This window comes from Megalops cyprinoides, chromosome 2 (assembly GCF_013368585.1).
Source record: "Megalops cyprinoides isolate fMegCyp1 chromosome 2, fMegCyp1.pri, whole genome shotgun sequence".
Lineage (NCBI taxonomy): Eukaryota > Metazoa > Chordata > Actinopteri > Elopiformes > Megalopidae > Megalops > Megalops cyprinoides.
In genome coordinates, this window is record NC_050584.1 from 52655971 (window position 1) to 52678114 (window position 22144).

The 22144-nt window shown below is 42.6% G+C and overlaps 2 protein-coding genes across 9 annotated transcripts in view; one reads left to right on the top strand and one right to left on the bottom strand.

The window, feature by feature from the left end:
* Positions 1–22144, bottom strand: part of dock7 (dedicator of cytokinesis 7) — a 45769-nt gene extending 23625 nt beyond the window's left edge. For all 8 annotated transcript variants that reach the window (XM_036522099.1, XM_036522098.1, XM_036522097.1 and 5 more), the window contains exons 1-15: positions 22068–22144; positions 17735–17837; positions 16664–16839; positions 16021–16089; positions 14893–15022; positions 14398–14610; positions 13792–13877; positions 13641–13707; positions 13186–13335; positions 12787–12867; positions 12389–12551; positions 11908–12050; positions 11502–11595; positions 10718–10880; positions 281–398 (exon numbers count right to left, since the gene is read on the bottom strand). In XM_036522099.1, coding sequence (XP_036377992.1) covers positions 281–398; positions 10718–10880; positions 11502–11595; positions 11908–12050; positions 12389–12551; positions 12787–12867; positions 13186–13335; positions 13641–13707; positions 13792–13877; positions 14398–14610; positions 14893–15022; positions 16021–16089; positions 16664–16839; positions 17735–17837; positions 22068–22105 — 1794 coding nt within the window. In that variant the 5' untranslated portion in view covers positions 22106–22144. The remainder of the gene's footprint in view (positions 1–280; positions 399–10717; positions 10881–11501; positions 11596–11907; positions 12051–12388; positions 12552–12786; positions 12868–13185; positions 13336–13640; positions 13708–13791; positions 13878–14397; positions 14611–14892; positions 15023–16020; positions 16090–16663; positions 16840–17734; positions 17838–22067) is intronic.
* angptl3 (angiopoietin-like 3) lies at positions 5080–8109 on the top strand. Its single transcript, XM_036522618.1, has 7 exons — positions 5080–5562; positions 5763–5873; positions 6103–6220; positions 6330–6443; positions 6678–6773; positions 7403–7675; positions 7925–8109. Exons 1-7 carry the CDS (start codon positions 5080–5082, stop codon positions 8107–8109), a joined length of 1380 nt encoding a protein of 459 aa, XP_036378511.1.

Consider the following 22144-nt stretch of genomic DNA (forward strand, 5'->3'; position numbering starts at 1 on the left):
ACAGGAAGACAAAGTGAGTCTGCAGTAAGCCCAACATTCTCCCGTGACAATCAAACCACCAGCCTGATTTTTGGCCTTATCACAGATGCCACAAAAATCTGTGAAACATTTCAGTTTCCCAATGAAACAGCAAATAGCACACAAACAGGAAATATTTGTTTTGTTTCAACTGTAGATGCTCAGCAACTTTGACCCCCTAATTTAACGAATACAGTGCATGGGTCATAGTGTGCAAGCGCATGTGAGCATGCATGCGTCTCTGTGTATTGGTGAGACTTACCGGCATGGCATTGCTGGGATCCTCCCCATTCATGAACTGTACTTTCACTGTGATGTTGCGGGCTGAGCCCTGGCGGTTGGCAAAATTCAGGCTTTGTGGGTTGACATACAGCAGATTTCTGAAAGAACACGACATATCGTGCTAAAAAGAACACGTTTGCCTACACACTATACTTTACATTATTGGCATTTAGCAGACACACTTATCCAGTGTGACTTACATCAATCACAGGTTTTTACAGTGTTATCCATTTATACAGCTGGATATTTATGAGGCAATTGTGGGTTAGGTGCCTTGCCTGAGGGTACAGCAGCAGTGCCCCCGTAGGGAATTGAACCTGCAACCTTTTGGTTACGAGTCCTGCTCCTTAACCACTATGCTACACTGCCACCCCATCTACCCACCCTATATATAGAGCGAAATTCTACATACTATACCCTGTCAATCTTAATTGTGTGTTTCAAACTAACCAACACAGAGAACAGATAATTTAGACAGATGATCACCTAGATGATACCCAATGCTACATGATACCCAGATACCATTACTATATATTACTTTATCACTTCTGATCAGCAAAGCCTTCAGTGGTACATAAATTTTACAATGATGTATTAATCACCAGGCAAGGTCAGTGGGGTTAGCACAGTGAAAGTTATTAGGATAGTTGAAGACTGAACCCATCCTTTCAATATCAAATAGTCACAATAGACCACCAGCAACAACATACATTCTTCAACAAGCATGTAGTGTGCTTCACCCCACCTTTCTTGATAGAGGGTGAGGGTAAGTAAGGATGGGGCAGTTAAGTGTGCAGAGCAAATCCATTTCCATAAGAGCATGCCTGAGTTTGAACACACTCCAGACTGTGCTTAACAAATCAGGACATTCACCTGTAATCGCTGAAAAGGAAAACGACATGTTATACATTCCCCTGACAGTTTCAGCATTTGATCTCATGTGAACACCGGACTGAAGCTTCTCAGGGGACAATCAGCCACCTGTGCCAGAGTGACAGGGTGTAGTAGTGAGTGGTGCTAAATACTGAGTCGTGTGGCGCAATGGATCGGTTTCTGGACTCCAGGTTTGAGTCCTGGGTGGTAATGCTCTTGTACATTACATGAACTACTTAAATGCAACCCTAACTGTACAAATGGGTTACTGAAAATGTGATGAAACATCATGTCTGCTAAGTATATATAATGCTGGAAAAGGGCAGACAGCAAATTTTCACCTTCACCTTCTTAAGCCTCACAGTAACACAGCTGAAGGTCTTACATCAGTTACACTGGGGTCTTCAAGATCTGCACTATGACACTTTGTCCTTCAACTTTGAGTAGTTACTACAAAATTTTGATCCTTAAAAATATTTTTTCATTAATTTAAGTGACCATCTATGATGTGTAACTATCAAAAAAATCACAACACTTGCTTAAATAGCTTACTCAAATGCACCGGTTACACACCACAGAACTTGAATTATTCGCTCCATGGAGAGAAATGATTGGATGTCATTCATATTATCCAGTCACAGTACACCACAGCACTGTTCTGAAAGGCTGTGCCCTATGGTTACGCTTGGCTGTTGAACTCTGTTGACTCTGGGGCATGTGTGAGAAAGGGGGATGCAGCCGCGTACAGCAGGGATACCACACTGACGCAAGCTGCTCCCATGAGGAATCACCATGACTACAGAGGTCACAGGAAGAAGCGTGGGACTCTCTCCAACCGGTCACTCAGCTCAGGAATGACAGGAATCAGGCAGGCACACTCCTCCCTCCTTGTCTGCAATGGAGCGGTAATGAAGCCCAGAATACTTTCCTCCACTGGAGGAGACTGCATTCATAAAGAAAGAATCCTGAATTCTTACATCACTATTCATCAGGCGCATTCTGCCCTCCTATTGGTTGCTTTATCTCATGAGATTTCTCTACGCCGTTCCCCATTGGACCTTGCAGATTTGGTGCTGTGTTAATGAATAAGTGAAGGACATTGAGGACTGCATTACCCCTCTGTTGGGCCTCCCCCAACAAGAGATAGTAGGAGCCACTATGTAAACTAAGAGACACTGACTATATTTACCATGTCCACAGAGAGGGGGTTTGAGGCATGCCCTTCCTCACAAAATTGACGTTCAACAGGAGACTGTATGTTGGGCAACCATGCAAAGTATGCACAGGATGCAACTGGGCAGTGAATGAATTTGTCCAAGAAACAATATATTTATATTATACGTTGTTTACATTTTGGTTCCCTTTGTTCATTCCTTTGGTGGTAATGTTTCCCACAATGGCACTGTGTTTCAAGTTTCAGTGTCCATACAGCTTTTTACCTAAACCTCCCGAGTGCAGTTTTGTAAATCCCTCTGGATGAGAATGACGTTTTTGCAAGAAAATTTCAAATGAAACAGAAAAACGTTACAGCTGACCTGACCCGGCTAGCGATTCTGCCAGCAGAGAAACACAGGCTCGAAGCAGTCACTCACAAATTCTTCATACACACAATTCTAGAGTTGGTGAATGTCAAACACGCTGCCTTATCCTCTGCTCAAAATACACGTGGGTTTGCGGCTGGGAAATGTCCACCCTCGTGTCCTCTGCTGACCTCTAGTACAGTTTAACAGCTACCTATATACGAGGCTGCTCTTAATCGCTGCCTATGAGCAATACTGTCCAATGCCAACTGATTTTTTTTCAAACAAAATTTAAAACATTTATGCAAACAATCGTCAATGTCAGAAGGGTCAAACAGATCATTCTTTCACCGAAGTGAATTTACAGGAGTTTGAGCTACACTATGCACTGACTTTGGATAGTGTCAGGCAGGGAGGCAACCACCCAGTGAAAAGTACAGGTAAGTGCAGACATCTCCTAGGGCTAGGAAAATAGCAACGCTACCTACAGACGCTGTGTCAACGACATTAACATTACTGTGGTCTGCTGAACAGCGAATGCAACATTACTTTTCTTACTGCATTCCTGTGAAATTCCAGTGGCACGTTCAAGACAGAACTGTGGGAAGTGATGCTGTTTGAGACAAATTACTTTCAAACTTTTTTTTTTGTCTGTGCAAACAAACTTGCAGATTTTCTCCACATACCTCTAGAATAGCAGTCATCATTGACTCTTGGTAGTGGTGTTAAGAATACTAACAATTACAAAAAGGTATTTCACTTGCTGTAACTGAGTTAATTTTTTAAAAATGATTTGAGAAGTTTTCAGATACATGTATCTAAAAACAAGTTTTGACATACACAAATAATGTTTACAAGACGTAAAATAAATTACACTAACCCATAAAATAAAATGATCACTAACCCATGCCAATGAGGGAGAATGGGAAGGAGTGGCAGACTCACAAGAAATGGGAGAACTGAGAGGGAAGTTTCAGTCACCGTGTGTGTGTTTTAGCAAGTGCTTAACAGCACAGTGAACAAACTACAATATTTAAAAGTAACTAGCACACCTCAGTGAAATGCATGGCAGTGCTGTCAAATTATTAATGCATTATTGTAGATAAGATATTTTCTAATAAAGAATTAAAGAAAAAGCAGGTTAAGATAGGTTAATAATAGTTTATAGAAATTAATAAAGATTAATAAAGGTTAGGACAACATGTGGCCTCACAGCTGCTGGATGTTTAAGGATGCCTCCCCCCTTCTAATGAGTTAACCTGATTTTTGAGAACACAGAATTGTTCCCCTGTTCTTTTGCAGCCACAGTGCATTCTGGGTGACTTCTCAATGGTAGATAAGACCCACCAGCTGGAGCTGCAGATTGAAGAGTACACTCATTGAGAAAATTCAGCTGGACATTTGTCAAAAAAACCCTCTGCTTATTCCAAGCAGTGTTTAATGGCACAGTAACAGCCAGAGTACCAGCAATCCATGCGCTTACACTGCTATGAAGTGGTTACTGCAGTTCATTTAGGTACCACAGAAAACATGAGCAACGCCATGTCTTCACTGGCTCGGCTGCGGTATACCTCATCCATTAATATAGTCGGTTGGAAGGTGGAACACATTTCATTGTCTATCAGACGAGTTAGAATACTACTATTAGAATTAGCAAATTGGCAGTTTATTTCAAGATGAAGTACTTGTAGATATGAAAAAATACCCCTACTTTCGTACGTTTCCTGGCCAGACTGAGCACAACATACGCAACCAAGCTGAGCCAACACGCACCTGGAATTCAGGAACATCTGAGATATGAGACACAGACACGCTGGCATTTAGGTAGCAAATGGAACTGGGACAAGGCGTAAATTAACTATGTATATAAAGGGAAGACTGATACGCAGTTTACACCGGATCAAAAGAAACTACACAGCCTCTACACATACCAGCTTTACTTTCACATACATTCTTTTCACCAACAAAATGTGGCAGATTATATTTAGAAATGAGCAGTGTAAAGCTTTTATGTTTCTCCTTGCTGTAGATTGTTAATTCGTTCCCATTGATAAATTGCAAGCATATTGTGATGATCTCTCTCAAACAGGGCAAATGATTGATCAGCACTTAAATCATCAGCTCTCTGACAACAGTGGACTTGACCAGGGTGAAGGGGTGGGCTATGTTTGATGTACAGTTCTGTGATATGTTTGCTCTAGTAGAGACTCCAAAGAGACTTTGGGAGGTACATTAGTTTAAGAGTAACTGGTTTAATAATCAACTTATCCTCCAGCCCCACTGCCAGTATATAGAGGGGATTGCCTGGCTGCTCTAATATCCTTTCCACAGAAAGAAGCCAATATTCCACTAAGCCATTGATATCACAGTGAGGGTGACCCTAAAGATGAGGCTCATTTGTCTGCTGCTCTTTGCAACCGTGTCGTGTGCTTTTCCAAGTAAGGAGGCCGCGGCAGTGGACCCCGCTGCTACAGAGTCTCGCTTCGCCCTGCTGGATGACGTGCGCCTGCTGGCCAACGGGCTGCTGCAGCTCGGGCAAAGCCTGAAGGAGTTTGTGCACAAGACCAAGGGCCAAATCAACGACATCTTCCAGAAGCTCAACGTCTTCGACACGTCCTTCTACCAGCTGGCAGTGGTGACCAACGAGATCAAGGAGGAGGAGGAGGAGCTGAAGAAGACCACCACTTTCCTCAAGGCCAACAACGAGGAGATCAGGAACCTGTCGCTGGAGATCAACTCCAAGATTAACAGCATCCTGCAGGAGCGCAGCCAGCTGCACAGTAAGGTGGGGGCTCTGGAGGGGCGGCTGAGGGACCTGTCTCAGCACCTGCACCCCACGGAGCAGCTCACCGAGATCTCCGCCCTCAAGGTGAGGCTCGCCCACCAATTTCTTGCCTGTTTCATACCCAGTTACAGTTCAGATTACACAGTGGTCTGATACATTCAATGCTGTGTTTCAAAAAAAGGCCATAAATGATTCCTGTTCCCTCTGTGAAAGTACCCTGCTTCAAAGCTAGTCAGATCCCTGTGTTTAGAGAGATGCCAGACGGTATATGTTGCTTCCTTCAGGAAGTGATTGACAGCCAGGAGAAGAGCATCACAGATCTCCTGAAGGCAGTGAGGGAACAGCATGATCAGCTCAACTACCAGAAGAACAAGATCAAAAGCTTGGAGGATAAGGTAGAAAATCTGCTGGTCACTCCTCTCCCAGGCAAGCTGGACAGAATCTATGGTGATGCCCCAGAAAGCCACTGTGGGTCTTACTCACCCACCCAAGTGTAGAATGAGCCCTTTATGGTCATTGTGTATAAGCCATTGTGTTGTAACCTATGGCCTGCAGTTAAAACAATCAAATTTGAAGATTTGAAAGTAGGCAGAATAATACACTGATTTTTACTTCTGCTTTCAGCTAAACTTTGATATGTCCCAAGAGACTGCTGAACAACCAGCGGATTCAAACCCAGAAGCACACAAAACTTTTGAATACCTGACAAATAATTCAACCAGCACCAGCTTTGACATGAATAGTAAGGGCATAAAACAGCACTACACTAATATCTCATCTCTTTTGACCTGCATTTCAACTCAGCGACACTGCAATGTTGATGATGTGTTGCACGGTTTGACTATTTACAGATCTTCCTATGGACTGCAATGAACTTTTCAGTAGAGGGGAGAGAAACAGTGGAATATACCCCATCAAGCCGAACCAGTCTGAGCCTTTCAACGTATACTGTGAAATAACTGCAGGTGCGACTTGCCAAAACATTCAACACAATATGCATGCGCCTTTTATGCCAAAGTGAAAACAGAAAATAAATAGTCTGAAAAAAATCAGTGTATATATGATCTTCATTTTGATCTTATCTACATTTAAAATCACTCAAAATGCTACCCATCTACCTCAACTGCCTTTGGAAGAAAGCATGAATAATCATGTCAGAGTCTGTTCTAAATCAGTGCTTATCACCTCTCCACCTGCAGAAGGAGCGTCTACGGTCATCCAGCGCAGACAGGATGGGTCGGTGGATTTCGATCAGTCTTGGGAAAACTACAAGAACGGATTTGGGGATCTTGAGAGTAAGTTAATGGTCATCAGCAAAAACATTCAACCACTGGGGAAGACAATTAACGGCGTCCTCTACTGCAGCCAATACGGCCGGATCTGAGTTCTGACTAAGCCCTGGCGGAAGGGGAGAAACTCTTTATTAGCAGGATAGCTTTTCCTCCTTTCATCTCTCTCGCACTGTCGTAGCAGTTAAAAGCCCTCTTAAGTACTTCCTTTTGGAAGTGCTGGCAGGAATCTGCACTTCATATCTGGAGACACTGACAGATTAGTTGCCTCTATTGTCTGGCCTGACTGAACACCGGTAGCTATTGCACAAGCCAACTTGGAGTCCTGCCAAAGGACACAATCAGACTGCATTCCAAAAGCACCTTAACTTCCACCAACAAGCGTGTGTCATTCAGGGTTTTCCTATTCTCTTAAAACATGTAGCAACACAAATACACAGCCAGAGGCAACGTGAACGAATATAGCGAGTTATTCCTAGGGTTACCTGAGTTTAGTATAGATGCGAAATGAGAAATGATGTGAAATCATGACTTGAGTTCAGAGTTGAAAAGACAATTGCAGTTTCCTTTTCTGACAAGCATGTTCCTCACAGTCAGCACAACCTGCCTGTAACACTGCACTCGGCTTGTTTCAGGAGAGTTCTGGCTGGGCCTGGAGAAGATCTACTCCATTGCCAGACAAAGTGAGTCTATCCTGCAGATTGAGCTGGAGGACTGGAAGGAGGAAACGCGCTTCTTGCAGTACCAGTTCAGCCTGGAAGGCCCTGCCTCCCACTACACTATTCACCTGAAACAACTGTCCGGCAACGTGCCCGATCCCATGGCCAATCATACTGGCATGAGATTCTCCACCAGGGACAGTGACAATGATAATGACAAGGACTACAACTGTGCCAAAAGCTACACAGGTACTACCCATCTATCAGGAAAGCTTCAGAAAGTCCCTGTTTTTTGTTTACCAGATATATCAGGTATACTTTGTATACCAAGTGTTGATTTAGAACAGTTCCAGTTTAAAAATAAACCCTCATTTAACATTTTTAATGATGAAGACATTAGGGACTAATGGATTAAAAGAAAGATGCACGATCTGACGAAGTTACATTCACCATTTAACAAGGCCAACTGTTACTAGTGTGTCCTTGAATCTCCTGCAGGTGGCTGGTGGTTCAACGCCTGTGGGGAAACCAATCTGAATGGGAAGTACATCTGGGTGAGACCAAAGGGACGTACCGAGCGGCAGAGAGGGATATACTGGAGACCCGGGAGTGGGAACTCCTACTCCCTTAAATCCACCAAGATCTCAATCCGCCACGTACCCGATGTCAGCAGCTTCCATTAAAGGCAATACCTTGACTCCTGCAGACATCTGGAGACATAACACACATGTACCCGTCTCCGTGGCTCTGAGAATCGTTTAAAAGAGCGCATATTCAGCCTGGTGAACAGCAGCTTTTCAGATCCAGACATGCCAGCTCACCGCTGTTCAGCCTGACTCACCAAACCACATCTGGCCACCGTCCATTAGCGGCTGTCCCAGATAAAGTGTAAAACACTCACAAATAGCTTGCCAGGTGGAAAAGCTGCACACATGTGAGTAAGTGAATTTACTGTCCAGTGTGCCAATTTCTAAAGTAAATCAGAGAGCAAGTATGGTTGGGATAGTGCAAACGGTATCAAGGCTTCTTTATAAATTAAGGGTTTAAAATATCACAAGTAAGGCTCTAGAAAGGAAACAACCACAACTCCTCAAGAGACAAAGTGCCCAGAACTGTTTGAGATTGGCTGGAGTACATTATCCACTACTTGCAGGTCTGCCTTGTGGCCCTGTACTAGTAAGCTATACTAAATGTCGCTCAGCTATACTCTGCGGTGTAAAGCAGAACGGTAGATCACATCACAAAGAATTAAGAAGTTCTTGGTTTATGTTTTCTTGTCATTTTAAGGCAATGCTGTATTTAAACATTTTTTCATAGAATTTTACAATAAAAAAGGATGGGAAATTTCTTACATTCAAAACTCAAAGATGTTAAGGTACGACATGTTTTATCATTTGCAGGTATTCCTATGTTACCGAGTCATATTGACTCTTGTACTGCACACATACTTATACTGTATATATTCTGCTATCAAATGATGGTTGCAAATGACATAACTAGACCCTAATAAAATGATATTTATATAAACATGGCAGACCTATCTGGGGTACATCCTTCATTTTCCTACTTGAGTATTATATTGCTTGTGGCTAAACTTTCTCTTAGCTAATTAGAATTCAAAATAACAGAAAAAGGAGGCACCGGTAATATTGACTGTCAACAGTTTACAACAAGATACCATTATCCTTCCTCCTCCCCTTTTCAACACAATTGCCTAGGCACATACTATCGACAGAGTTACCCCTAAACCCAAAGAAGGTAACCCTGAAGATGAAAAGACAAGACATCCAATTCAATAATGCTTCAAGTACACCTCATCTAAAAGGTCAATGGAATATTACCTTCTTAACAGCAGAGTTCCACTATCCTGCATTAACCAACAGGACAGTTCTGAGATTAAGAGATGTCAAATGATGATGACAAACAGCAGACAGCAGGTGTTTCACAGTGGTTACACAACAGCAGTTAGAACGTGAAACATTTCAGACTGAAATTAAATTACATACATGAGATCCAATTAAGTGCTATGTTTTTAACCAACACTTTAAAAGATTTTTTTTATTTCACTTTTTATTTGGGATTGCTACCATTTGTCTTTCCATGCGCAAATGTATACTATTTCTATTTGTGTGTCACACTTCAGTGTCTGTGTGCATGATGCCATTTTCAAAGCCTGCTGACTACATGAATTTGGAGGTAACTTGGAATCAAGTAAATAGAGCAATTATGTTTGCAGTACATGCAACATACTATTCAGACCTCCCCCAGCACAAGTCCCTTAATAAACACATGCAGGGGGGGATAAGTCAACACCCCAGCCTGATAAGAGGCTCTGCTGTCTTGTGTTGTGACTGTTTAAATTTGACCAAAAATAGCACCATAGACTGACAGGTCAGGTTACTGACCCCACGATCGTTTACACATCGTGATCAACGAGGCTACCTGGGTAAGGTGAGCTTCTCATTTTTCAGAATGAGCACAAAATATTTGCTAACAAAGCAGAGTATTAGAAGATTCAATAAAGTTAACTGTAATTACTTGATAGCTTTCCCTTGTGTGCTACTTATTTTGCCATTATAGTAATTACTGCTCTTTGGTAAGTTGTAAGGAAAAGGACTTATAACCAAAAGGTTGCTGGTTCAGTTCCCTGCTGGGGCGCTACTGTTGCACCCTTGGGCAATGTACTTAACTCAAATTTCCAGCTGTATGTATGAGTAAAATTGTAAGTGTAAATTACTTCAGATAACAGCGTATGCAAAGCATCTGTAACTTAATGCTGCAACAACTTCATGTATTAGTATGAAATAATTTTAGATGACCATCTGGTAAATGGTAATAAAAACATACCTGCAGGAGTTCATCACTTAATGGTCACATTTAAATTCTTAAATACAGTATAAATGGAAGAGGTACCAATTCATCAATTCCCAATTTTACATCTTTTTTTTGCTACTCCCTCTGTCTTCAGTCACAGTACATACACCTGTATATGACATTTGGCAAGAATGAAGTGGCATTAGTGATGAAGAGTTTGGAAAGGGCAACTGTACATGTAGATGATGCTGGAATTACATAGATTATATGGCAATACCTGCAGGTGGTGGAGTTGGAATTACATAGAACTGTGGTAGTGTCTGTGGGTTGTGCTGGAGCGTTAGGAGCTACAGCAGTGCCTAGGAGATGTTGCAATATATGATAACATGGCAGTGCCTGCAGTTGCTGTCAGTACCATTAAGGTCTGTGACAGTACCTTCAGGTGGTGTTAGACATTATTAGGAGCTACAGCGGTACCTGTATGTAGTGTTGGGTACGTAGATATCTCTGGCCGGGAACTCCAGAATCTCCCTCGTCGGCCGGACCCTGCTGTCTGGGTAAGGCTTGACTTGCAGTAACTCGGGGGTTAGGCAGTAATGGGGGTTCTCGGGGGCTGGGGAGATGTCGATCTTCAACTGGGCTGTGAGAATCAGAAAGAATTGGTCAGAAACACACGTCAACACCAGGGAAGGATCACTAACTGTGGAACACCACACTGCCCTCATCAGGAATAGAGTCATATTCAATATATTTAATCATACTCAAACTCTCACTAAAGGTGATTTTTAAGAGCTTTCTGCAATATTCAAAATGCAATCAATTTTGTTTAAAATATTTTTTTCAATTAAATTCCCACTGAAAGTGCCTTTATAATGTACAACTAACATTTATAATTCTAATACTTCTAATACTGTGTATGTATTTCAACTGCCTGAGTGCTACTTAATCTACTGGGATAATCTAGATCCCACAGACAGTACACAGCATTAAAAGACTTTTGTCTTTGTTACTTAACTACTTAGCAGATGACCTTACCGAGGGTGAGCTTACAGTTCACTTTTTATTTTTCATTAATCCAGCTCAATATTTACTGATGCAAGTTAAACACCATTAGCAAGGGTACAACAGCAGTGGTCTCCCAGGGAGTCCATCCATTCATGCTTGAAACCCCAGTTCCTTGGTCACTGTAGTTCACTGCCACACAACCCCAGTTAACTGACCACCTTAACACACTGCTACACAAGCCTACTGATGGTCTCACCTGTGATGGGTCTCAGTCTACGCAACACAGACGAGGGCCTCCTCATGTCAGCCAGGAACTTGTAGAGATCCTCATCACTCAGACGGTCTCCCTCCTGCCACACGCACACCAGCCACAGACCTCCATATTATTTTCAGTGTTGGGGACGGAGCCACAACACCATTAGCACATGTTAAACACAGAGTAGCGCAGGACGCTGTGGCATGCACTAAGTTAAGCTTCTTTTATCAAGAGCGTATTGACAGCACATCACAGACTTCAGTCATAACAATTAAATGTTAATGCAATTTTTCTCCTATCATTCTCTGTGATATAACTGCAAAGATCAGAGCAACGGGGCTCCATTTCAGGGCTCCGTCATGCCTGCCTGGCACTCCATGCAGGCCGAGGAATGCACGCTCCTGACCTGCTTGAAGAAGTTGGTGACAGTGAGGGTGGCGGGGCGGAAGCTGGTCAGGTTGCAGGACTCGTCCCCGCTGGTGGTCCTCTCCAAGGAGCGCCGGCCCACAATGCTTGAGTTTCTCCGCTCGGACCACGAGCCCTTCCGCTCTGCCGGACAGCACAGCCCCAGGCATCACATAACCCCACAGACATGCATCATTGCATAGATATGCATCTCACGAACACTTGTATATGCATGGCTAACATGGGTAAGAGTGGCCTTACTCTGCTCCAGTGCCTAAGTAACCGGAAGGTGTAATTACAAAGATCCTCTAAAGTAACAGCAAATGCATTTCATTTTTATGGAGTCTCATTCAAAGTGAAGGTGATGTGGAGTCATAATGTAAATTAAGTGAATCCATGTATACAGCCACATCTCTGCAGTGGGACTCTGAGTACATGGCTATATGCAGTCTGTGCTCTGCTATCTGGACTGGTGATCACACCTGGCAGCGCCATCTCGGGCTCTGTGTCCCGCTCCAGGCTGCCAGCGCTGTTCACGATGTTCATCAGGTGGATGGCGGTCCAGGCGAACGGCATGCGGTACCGGCCCAGGCGCTGGCAGAACTGCTCAGCCTGGCCCCGCAGCTTCTCCAGCTTCTCCTTGTTCTTCAGAGCACAAATAACACCAGAAGTTAAAATGTATATTCGTACTATAGATTTATATCCAAAAACATACCAGCGATCAAGAGCACAGACTTGGTAAATCTTCTAGCTCTCCTCAAAACAAAGACTTGCAAAACAACACTTCCCTTACAAACGAGATGTACTCAACCTAGGCTTGGCAAGACAGAGTAGAGTGTTTTACTACATTGTAGAGAGGTGGAAAAAAAGTGGGTCTTACTTTTGCCGCATCAGACTCTTTGAAGACCATGTAGGGTTCGGCACATTCCCCAATGTCTCCCTGCTGCAGTACCTTCTCCAGCTGTACACATGGGGCGAGGTTCATACACAGGAACACATCAGTGCAACTCATCACAAAAATGGTACAACATCTTACACATCAACTGAACTCCTTGATAAATCCAAAAATTATGCTAAAGAAAAAATGAATGAAACAAGACTCCTGTCTGTAAGATAACATACATAACTGATTAATAAAACTAATAAGTCTATTATCCCTGACCTCAAATGCTTCAAAGGAACCGAACAATCCAATACTTACTTACACACACGTACACATGAAGACAGGACTGCAAACCTGGAGAGCCAATAATGGGAAAGAGGAAGTGACATCACTCACCTGGATGACCAGGAAGACGTCCTGTGAGGGGTAGGTGATGGAAAAGATGGCGGAGCGGGCAAGAGTGGAGATGGCAGCTGACTGGATGTGAGGCCGCAGCATGGACTTCGTCTGCTCCGAGTTCAAGTCGAAGAAAAAATTCTCGGAAATCTGAGGCCCAAGCAAAAATGATAATCAGTATATGAAATCAAACCCGGCAGGAGATGCAACCACTTCATTCAGCTGACAATTTGTTTTACAATGGATATTCATGGCTACACTATACGGTTTCCCAATGCCATTCTAATGAGGACTGTTGAGTGAAAGTACCACATATTGAAGCCTAGTTTAGAGTTAGTGTTAAGAAAACAATCCTTTTCCTTCATGGTGTACTTATTTTCTGTTGGTTTCAATTTCTTAAAAACTTCCAGCAACCCATAATCCTAAATGACATTCAGGAAAGCATAACAGCTTACCTTTTTCTTTTCCTTGACATCGTATAAGGCCAAACTTGCGAATATTGGCTCGATTTCGATTTCAAACCTTCAAGAGAAAAGGCACAGGTCAGCAGAATGCTTCAGTTGACGCTGTGCTTTTGAGAGGGCTTTTAAAGTGTTGGCCACTTACTTCAAGGACAAGCACTTGACGAGTAGCCTCTGGCCGAAGTGTTCTTTGGGGACATCAGGCACACAGTGACGTTCAATGGGCTCCTCCTTTTATTTGTAAAACAGACTTTGATCACAGCTCAATCATTATGTTCAAATTATTCACAGTTATTTCTTTCCGGCTATTACATACTGCTGCTCCTTATACCTGCCATTTAAATCCCATATGACATATCCCATCCCATATGAGTTCCTTTGAATGGTGTGCAAAATAAAATTTAACCAATTTAACTGATTGAGGGAAAAGTTAATTATTTCATGCAAATAAATAATATCAAGCATGAGGAAAATCCACTAACTGATCTTCATGACATAACACCCAAACCTGCCCTAAGCACATTCAATGCAATGAGCTGATTACAGACTCCTGGCTTGATAGATGACTTCCTTGAGAAATAACTAATAAAATTGTTTTGTTTTGCCATATAGAGGTAATGACTTGTATATTTAGGGAAGGTGTGTAGGAAAACGAAGGAAACACTGAGGAAAAGTATAACAAGCTCTCATTTATAGACCAATCACAATGCAGGATGATGTCACTGAGTGGGACACTCGTGTGGGACCGCACCTCATCCAGCGCAGGGTGCAAGGCGAAGAGCTCGCGGTGCCGGTGGCCCTTCCTCTGCTCCTCGTTGTGCCGGTCGATCTCCTCGTTGGGCGCCCGGTCCAGCAGGTGGGGCAGGAGGGCGTCGGGGAGGGAGTTCTTCAGGTCAAAGATGCTGCAGGCCCAGCTGCCCCGCGGCGTGTCGTCAATGGACATGGACCTCCGCTTCAGGTCGTCCTGACACACACAGCCCCAGGCATCAGGTTCGCAGTATAAGGAAGCAGCCGTGTCCAGACTTATCCTATAACCACTGTGCTTTGTTTGGAAACTAACAGAGTGTAATCAGTTTTAAAATGTATGCCTCATCAAAGACCCAGGGCACGTGCCTTTGGACATGAAAGAATTTTCAGACTGGGCTGACAGATACATGGTAAGACTAAACCAGGGTCTTTAATTTCTCTGACCCCGTCCAAAGCACTAGTATGGACTCATGAATCCAGCCCGCTGATTGTGACTTACCTGATCGTCCTGGTAGCTGCTACTGTCTGGCATTTCATCTGATTCAAACACCTGTTTGGGCAGGCCTTTCTGCCTCTCCTTCTGCTTGTCCAGGGTGTTGGGGTTGAACCCTGTGCCCAGCTTATGATATCTATTTCAAAACAGCAGGTAAAAATGTGACCCTTCATGTCAATTTGAATTCACAGACTACAACACTGAAACACATGTAAAGCTATTTATCATTTAATACTGTAACAGGCATCTCTGACTAAAGATCAATCCTCTCTTTCACTGGATTGTTGTTTGCATACAGTTTCGCATGCATGTTTTGTATCCGCACAACTCAATCCCTATAGAGCAGACAGAGGGCGTCTTTCAGCTTTTGGGACACTCCTTATCTTAACTAGAGCGGTGCCGAGGGCTGGCGGCAGAAAGATAAACCACCCAGCTGAGTGAGACATTTGCCTCACAGACAACAAGTGGCTTTGAAAGGACCACCTTGTGACTTAAACAGGATAATGTGCACAATATGACTTCGGAACACAGGCCCTGTGTTACTGGGAGCAGACATGGCCAGGACAATCAGGCTCCTCATTACAATGCCAGTGAGAAGTGAGGGTATCACACTCTGTTTCAGTTTGATATTACTGCGCGCTTTCCAAGCAGCCAATTCAGTGAAGCAGCAATGACTGCTCCCTTTCCAAAGGAACTGCAGGCGGTTTCAAGAGCAGGACATCTACAGAAGTACTGTCTAAGACCTGCATCATTTCACCATACCAGTGTAAATGTAATCTACCAGCAGTCTAGACACACTGGAACTCAAGAGGACAAACCTAATTTAGCCACACATCACCACTAAGGCAATGTGTTAATAATAACTTCATTCTATATGTCAGGGCTAAAACTGGCAACAAAAGCACACAGCGTCCTCCAGATTAGGCTGCACTCACCCTTTTGCAACAAAATTCTGAAATATCAGATCAGTTCAGCCGGAGACACAAAGACAATCAAGCAAATAAGAAACACAGTCATGAAAAATGGTGTGCAAAGCTTCATAAAATGACATGGAAATATAATTTTAAAAAACTGCATTCCCACTAAAAATTGATCAATTATGAACTGTAACAGTCTCCAATGAGAGCAGCTTACTTTCGATTGACGATGGCCCAGTCTTCAGTGTAGGACCTGATACAGTCACGGACGTGAGGGTCATTGTCACTGGAAGGAAAAGACAGTGTCACAGGTTCAGCTGAGAGCCTGCATTCACAGCTAGGATTAGCGGCTCAGTAAACTCTACAGTACAGCTATTCATCTCCCACTTTCCCCTTTTCCTGGTTTACTCTGACAGTTATCCACGATGGACTATAGAAGTTAATGGCAGGATTATCCTGTTAGTATGAAAAGAAAATAACTCCAAGTCAGCAGTCACGCAGGATGACTTAAGTGGTTGATCCGTTTTATTCATTTGTAGATCAATCGGAGTAATCAGCTTTAGGGAACATGAGGGGAAATTTCCTCCCCGGGTAATTGTGTCTAACCCAACGTAATGTGGCCCTGAGGTCTATAATGTGGGTTTCCCTGTGAGCTCAACTACTGAAGCTTTAGGTAAATACTTTAAATACGACCCTTCAGCTCCTCGGCAGGAGGAGGAATGCATAGTGGAGCAGGGGGGGCAAGTGTTTGACTGCAGCTGATTTCCAGAACCTGTTGCTAAATAAAATGGTTACTAACAACAAATGACACCCCCTCCCCTTCCTCATCTTCCCCCCCCTCCCTTCTTCGTCGCACTCACCCCTCCTCCGGCACGGCCTGCCCCAGCGTACGGCACTCTCGGGGCGTGTACAGCACCTCGATGTCATCGGGGGGAAACTCGATCAGGTCCCGCAGCGGCCCTGATTCGATTATAGGCGGGTGCGTGATGAGATACTCTTCAAAGTCCACCGGCTCCACAGCTTCTGTGAGTGGGACCTGCAGTGAGAGCGCATGTGAGAGACCGTGTCAGACTGAGGCCGAATTAAACGCGATCAAGCGGGATTATCTGGAATAATCCAAATAAGACCAAGTTCCTTTTTCATTTAAACACTTACAGCAGCAGTCATACTGGTATCAACACTTACTTCAGTTAGTACTAAGTTAGCACAATAAGTGAGTATGCTATTAATTGGAGCTGAACTTCATGATCTGTGTCTTAAAAGGGCTTTATTGCCATTTCGAGCACATGCTAGTGTCTGCTTGTAGTGTAGTGCTTGTTTATTTATACTGCATACTGTAATGTATTTTCAAATGCTCTGCAAGTCACCTTCTTTGAACTTTATCTTCTGCAATACTAGCAGATGTTTCTACTGGCTGCTGTAGAACACTTATCAGACAGAAACAAGTCCTGACCTGAGAACAGCCAGCTGAATCCAAAAATGAAAATAGATCCTCATCAGTTAAATCTTTGATACCAGCAAACACCATCATCATTTTGCATCAGAGCTCACTCACGGAACAGGAATGGTAAGTTTTAGCAAGATGAAATGATCTAGACATCCTTAAAGAATACAGCTCTCGCAGGGATTTTCAAAGATTCATTCAAATGAAGTTATTGAGGATTCTCTTCATAAATTTGACTTTGCTTTGTCAGGACTTCACAGTGCAAACAAAAGGTTTAATTAACAGCAAACGTTAATTAACAATGGAATTTCAAGTCTTCATTGAGGACACCTGGGGAAGACTTTGGAATCAGGCCACTGTTAAGTCAATTGGCTTCTTTGACAGACTAAATTCTCAGTCAGAAAGGGCACATGTAATTGTTCCTTGCCAGGGCTCTGATTGGTTAGCTCATAGTTCCCTGACTACACTAGGCATGCAGGGTACTCACAGTGTTACTGGTGGTGTTGGCACCCACGTTGAGGTTTTTGAGGAGCTGTGGGGATCCCCCATACTGGCCAGCAATCTGCTTTCTGACCTCTGCAGCAACGGTCCTGGAAGACATTAAAAGTCCCTTTAGAACCAGGCACAACAAAAAGGGTTAAAACTGCCCCACTGCTAACCAGTGAGTCCAGCCTTCACTTCACATTAAAGACAAGTCAACCCACTGAATGGGATCACACGTAATTTTCCTCTCTACCACACAAACAGCGTAATGTACAAAACTAAACCTAGAAAGCATCTAATCTTTTCATCTCTAGGTGCAAAAATTAAAGTGCATATTATGTGTCAGATCATAAAATATGTATGAAACACCAACTTTATCCATTATGGTCATTTAATTTAATACAGACAAATACATTTTAAAAGCCATGTAGTATTGGTTTTCAAAGAAGACCTTGCAGTGGCTGATATAAAAAATAATTTGTAAGATGACACCTAAAACTCATCTGTTCATCCAGACACCACAAAAAGTCACCAACTTCCATTTCCCATGGTCCATGTTATTATCCCAGAATAGTAACTCCCAATTCTTCTAGTCGATCTTTTAGTGATTCTGTCTCTAAAACATCATACTGCTTTTGGCAGTCCTATAGCACAAATGCATGCACCTGTGGGCAGTCAATAGTTTTGGCCATCCTGCCATCTGCTTCAATGCACCTGAATCAGTACAGCAGTTCTACATAAATACAGAGATGTAAAATCAACAAGGGAGGATGCATCACATCAAAAGGAAAACGGCTTTTAAAATTAGTTCCACTTGTCATTTGAAGGGATAACTGTGTAAAGCCGATTGGCCAGATATTCTTTTTCACAACCAGAGAAAGCTTTAACTTAGGCTTGGCACGGCCTAGTATTTACTCAGATTGATGTTACAAAACCTGAATCTTAAAATAAAACTAAATTAAAACATACTACATATTACACACGTGTGGGACTATGTGTGCATGTGTGTACTTCATGCACGTGTGCTCATATGTTATATATAAGGCTGCATTTCATTTTGTGTACTGGCCGACTGTGTATGCCCTGGAGTTGACACGGCCATTCCAGAAAGTAAGCCATAAGCCAGTTTGCAGGTCAATCAACTTGTGCATACTTGCATGGAGAACATAATTCTGCAGGGTAATTACCACTGAAGCTGTCCGCCAGACACTTGCCTTTGAAAAAGGGAAAAGAAAGGAAGCAGAGTTCCCAGAATTTACGAGACACACAGAAGGTCACAGCATTTACAGCGGTGGTCTTCCAGCAGGTGAAGTATGGGGAAGCATTTTGTTGTGTGAAAACATTTGCGTTATGGGCTGTGTTACCTTGGGAGCTTATTTTATGCCCAAGCAGAAGGAACAGGCCTTTGTGTGTCGCGCCTGGCATCGCTGTATATTAAACTTGAGAGGAGAGAACAAATAAAAGCCACTGAACCTCAAAGCAAAGCGCTTGGGTAGGCAATTGTAGAGCCTCCTTAAATTACTGTGGCCATCAAATGACTCTATGCTGTTGCCTTGAACAAAACAACAACGCAGCAACAAGGGGGGCACAAACAAACAACAAATTAGAGCAGAACTGCCACCGAGGTGAGAAAGTCCTGAGCCGTTTTCATTAAGATTTGAATTTCCTCCTGATGACACGACCCTGCACTGGCCAGAGATAATCCTGTTCATAGACTGCACTGTCATATCAGAGCCAGACGCACTGAACCCAAGGCTCGTCCCCGTCACCCTGCTCCCTACTACCTGACTGTCTGCATGCACAACAGGTTCAAGAGAGACATCATTAATAGCAATATCTGCGTTTTTTGCAACCCGCAGGATATTTCCTCATCTGGCACTTTGGCCAGCATACTGCACATTTGCTAACTTATGCACTACTAGTCTTCCATGATTCTGAGCATGAGAACAAGTTTAAATATCTGAAGTAACCTACAGTGGGAGATGACCTGAGGACCAGAATCTGCTTAGAGTGTCCCCTGATATCAAAGGATGACAGTCCTCTGCAAAGGTATGTGGGACAGATAGCACTTTTTTGCTTAGTGCTACCTAATAGAATAGTGAATGTCCTTTTCTCCTGGACATCCCCTTCCAGGATGCAGGTTCAGACCTGGCTGTGTCAGCAAACAAACAAAGTAAATGCAATATCATCAGCCTCCCTTTTAATAAAGAGAAGATCTGACAGTCTAAAAATAATACCCAAAACAATAAATATGGAGCACAGAGGTTCTAAAGGTATTGGTTTAATTTGATGGTTTTTCGGGAAGGAAACCAAAGCGAATGATGCAGCGTCTGGCTTCCTTAAAAACAGAACAACTTTGTGAGGGAGCCAGATACCCATAATCCTCCAGGGATGGTGTCTTAGACTGTTAGACTCTGAGCCGAGAGGCACAGCAAACAACCTGGTGGGTTGTTGTTCAGGTCACAGGAAATGACACTGGTGAAAAACACAATTATACCTCCCATAATCATAAATAAGTTTCAGAAATGAATGTCTTGAATAGCCATCAGTCCAATTTCATGTACTGACAACCGGCTGAATTGCAGAATAAACACTTTATCTTCTTTTATATCTACACGTATGCCTGTATATTAAAAATTCATGTCTACTGAGGACAAAACCCAAAGCATGATTCCTTTGATTATGATATATTGTTTACTACACACTGTGTTTATGTCTTTACAGTTCAGAGTACTTTATATGTTATTGCCAATCTTTTATGATCAGATCACTTATCTTATGGATGAAAGCGAAGGTAAATGTTGTCTATATTAGGAGAGAATTGGCCTCTGAGTTCAGCTCCAGGAATTCACTGTAATTTCTAATTAAACTCTGAAAGGAGAGTAGCACCCTGTTGCTGGACTAAGGGACACAGAGTGAGAATATTGGCTTTTGTGTCCTTATGTCAACAACTGCTTGGATTTGGCATCATCTTAAAATGGTGAGTTTCTCTCCCAAGTTGAAGAAAAAAGGGTGCAAAACAAATGAGAAAGGCTGATGTACATTCTGATCAAAAAATCAGAGGAAACCAAAATGCAGTAGCTAATTAAGGACATTCTTATACCTCATGGTCAAATCTTATCAATGTCTACGAGATTCAGCACTGTATGAAAATCAATTATACGTCTTTACAGTTTAAATTTCCTGCCAAAGTTAAGAACGTGCTGTATTATACTATTATTTGTAGTCTAACATAATTTGGAAGTTCAGAGATCAGTTATAAAAAAACAGAAACTGAGGGAAAAAATTATACATGGTGGGGAACTACATTTTACCCACGATAAGCAAAACCATCCTCTATGATTTTAATTACGGCATTTCAATAAATGCCAAGTTATATTTGTACTACTGTATTCAATTTGACACACAACCCACAGCGTATGTTTTGGTTAAGCAATACAATGTCTTCCTTCAAAACAAAATAGACTAACTTAACTTGCACAATACTACGCATCACTTGGGTAAAAACACTACCATGTCCCAACAGTAGTCAATTAGCTGGCTGGAGTTCTCAAAATAGTGACTGCATGTTAATTTGACCATTACTAGCAATCTATTGTTAGCAATTTGGTTGTTGTTAGTAGCCAGTAACTACTAATAACTTATATACCGTACCGATTTTGCAATTATGATCAATTTGTTTTCAGAAATTCGCAGTGCTATATTATGATGTTAACGTGACTTAACGTGTTTGCTACTAAGATAAGACAGCTATTTTATGAACTGGCGAACTAGCAGGTAGCTAGGCAGCTAGCTAAGAAATGTATAGCCAGTGACCTATCATCAAAAGTGCTGTTTTATTATTATTGGATATTTTCCTCATTATATAAGTTTCTCTGAAAATCCCCTTAAATTTTGGTAGCTATTGCTAACTACAGTATTGTGTCTACGTAACGGGTTCGGTTAGACCTAGCTAGCTATGGGGGATGTGTCAGTATGTCACCCAGCTAGCTAACGTTAGCTGGCTAGCTTCGCACGTTCCCATATTGTTTCATGAAGAAGACTTCGTCGGTATTCCCGTTTCGCAATGGTAGAGAAGGGTTGACCTTTGTAAATAAAACTGTGCGATGCCTATGCAGTGCAAAAAAACACAAAAAATAGCCCTGGGGAAAACACAGGATTGAGGAGTCTGGGCGGGTCATTGGGGTATCTTTGATGTAACTAGGCCTTATTTGGGAATGAATTACATGTAGTCTGAACACTGCAAAGAATTGCTCTCGACTGGTAAATTAAACAGTGGGCTATACGATAAATAAAGGTAGTTTAAAATATACTAAAACGTGATGAAACACCCTTACCTGCTTATTTTCTGGGCGAAGGCGCGGCGCTCAGCCATGGCTGTGGCCGCTTACTGCTTGAATTCCCAAGCTCTCGG

Coding starts and splice junctions, on each gene's coding strand:
- angptl3 (XM_036522618.1), top strand. CDS start 5,080: ATGAGGCTCATTTGTCTGCTGCTCTTTGCAACCGTGTCGTGTGCTTTT. Junction 5,874..6,102: donor TCAAAAGCTTGGAGGATAAG/GTAGAAAATCTG, acceptor TTCTGCTTTCAG/CTAAACTTTGATATGTCCCA. Junction 6,444..6,677: donor ATACTGTGAAATAACTGCAG/GTGCGACTTGCC, acceptor CTCCACCTGCAG/AAGGAGCGTCTACGGTCATC.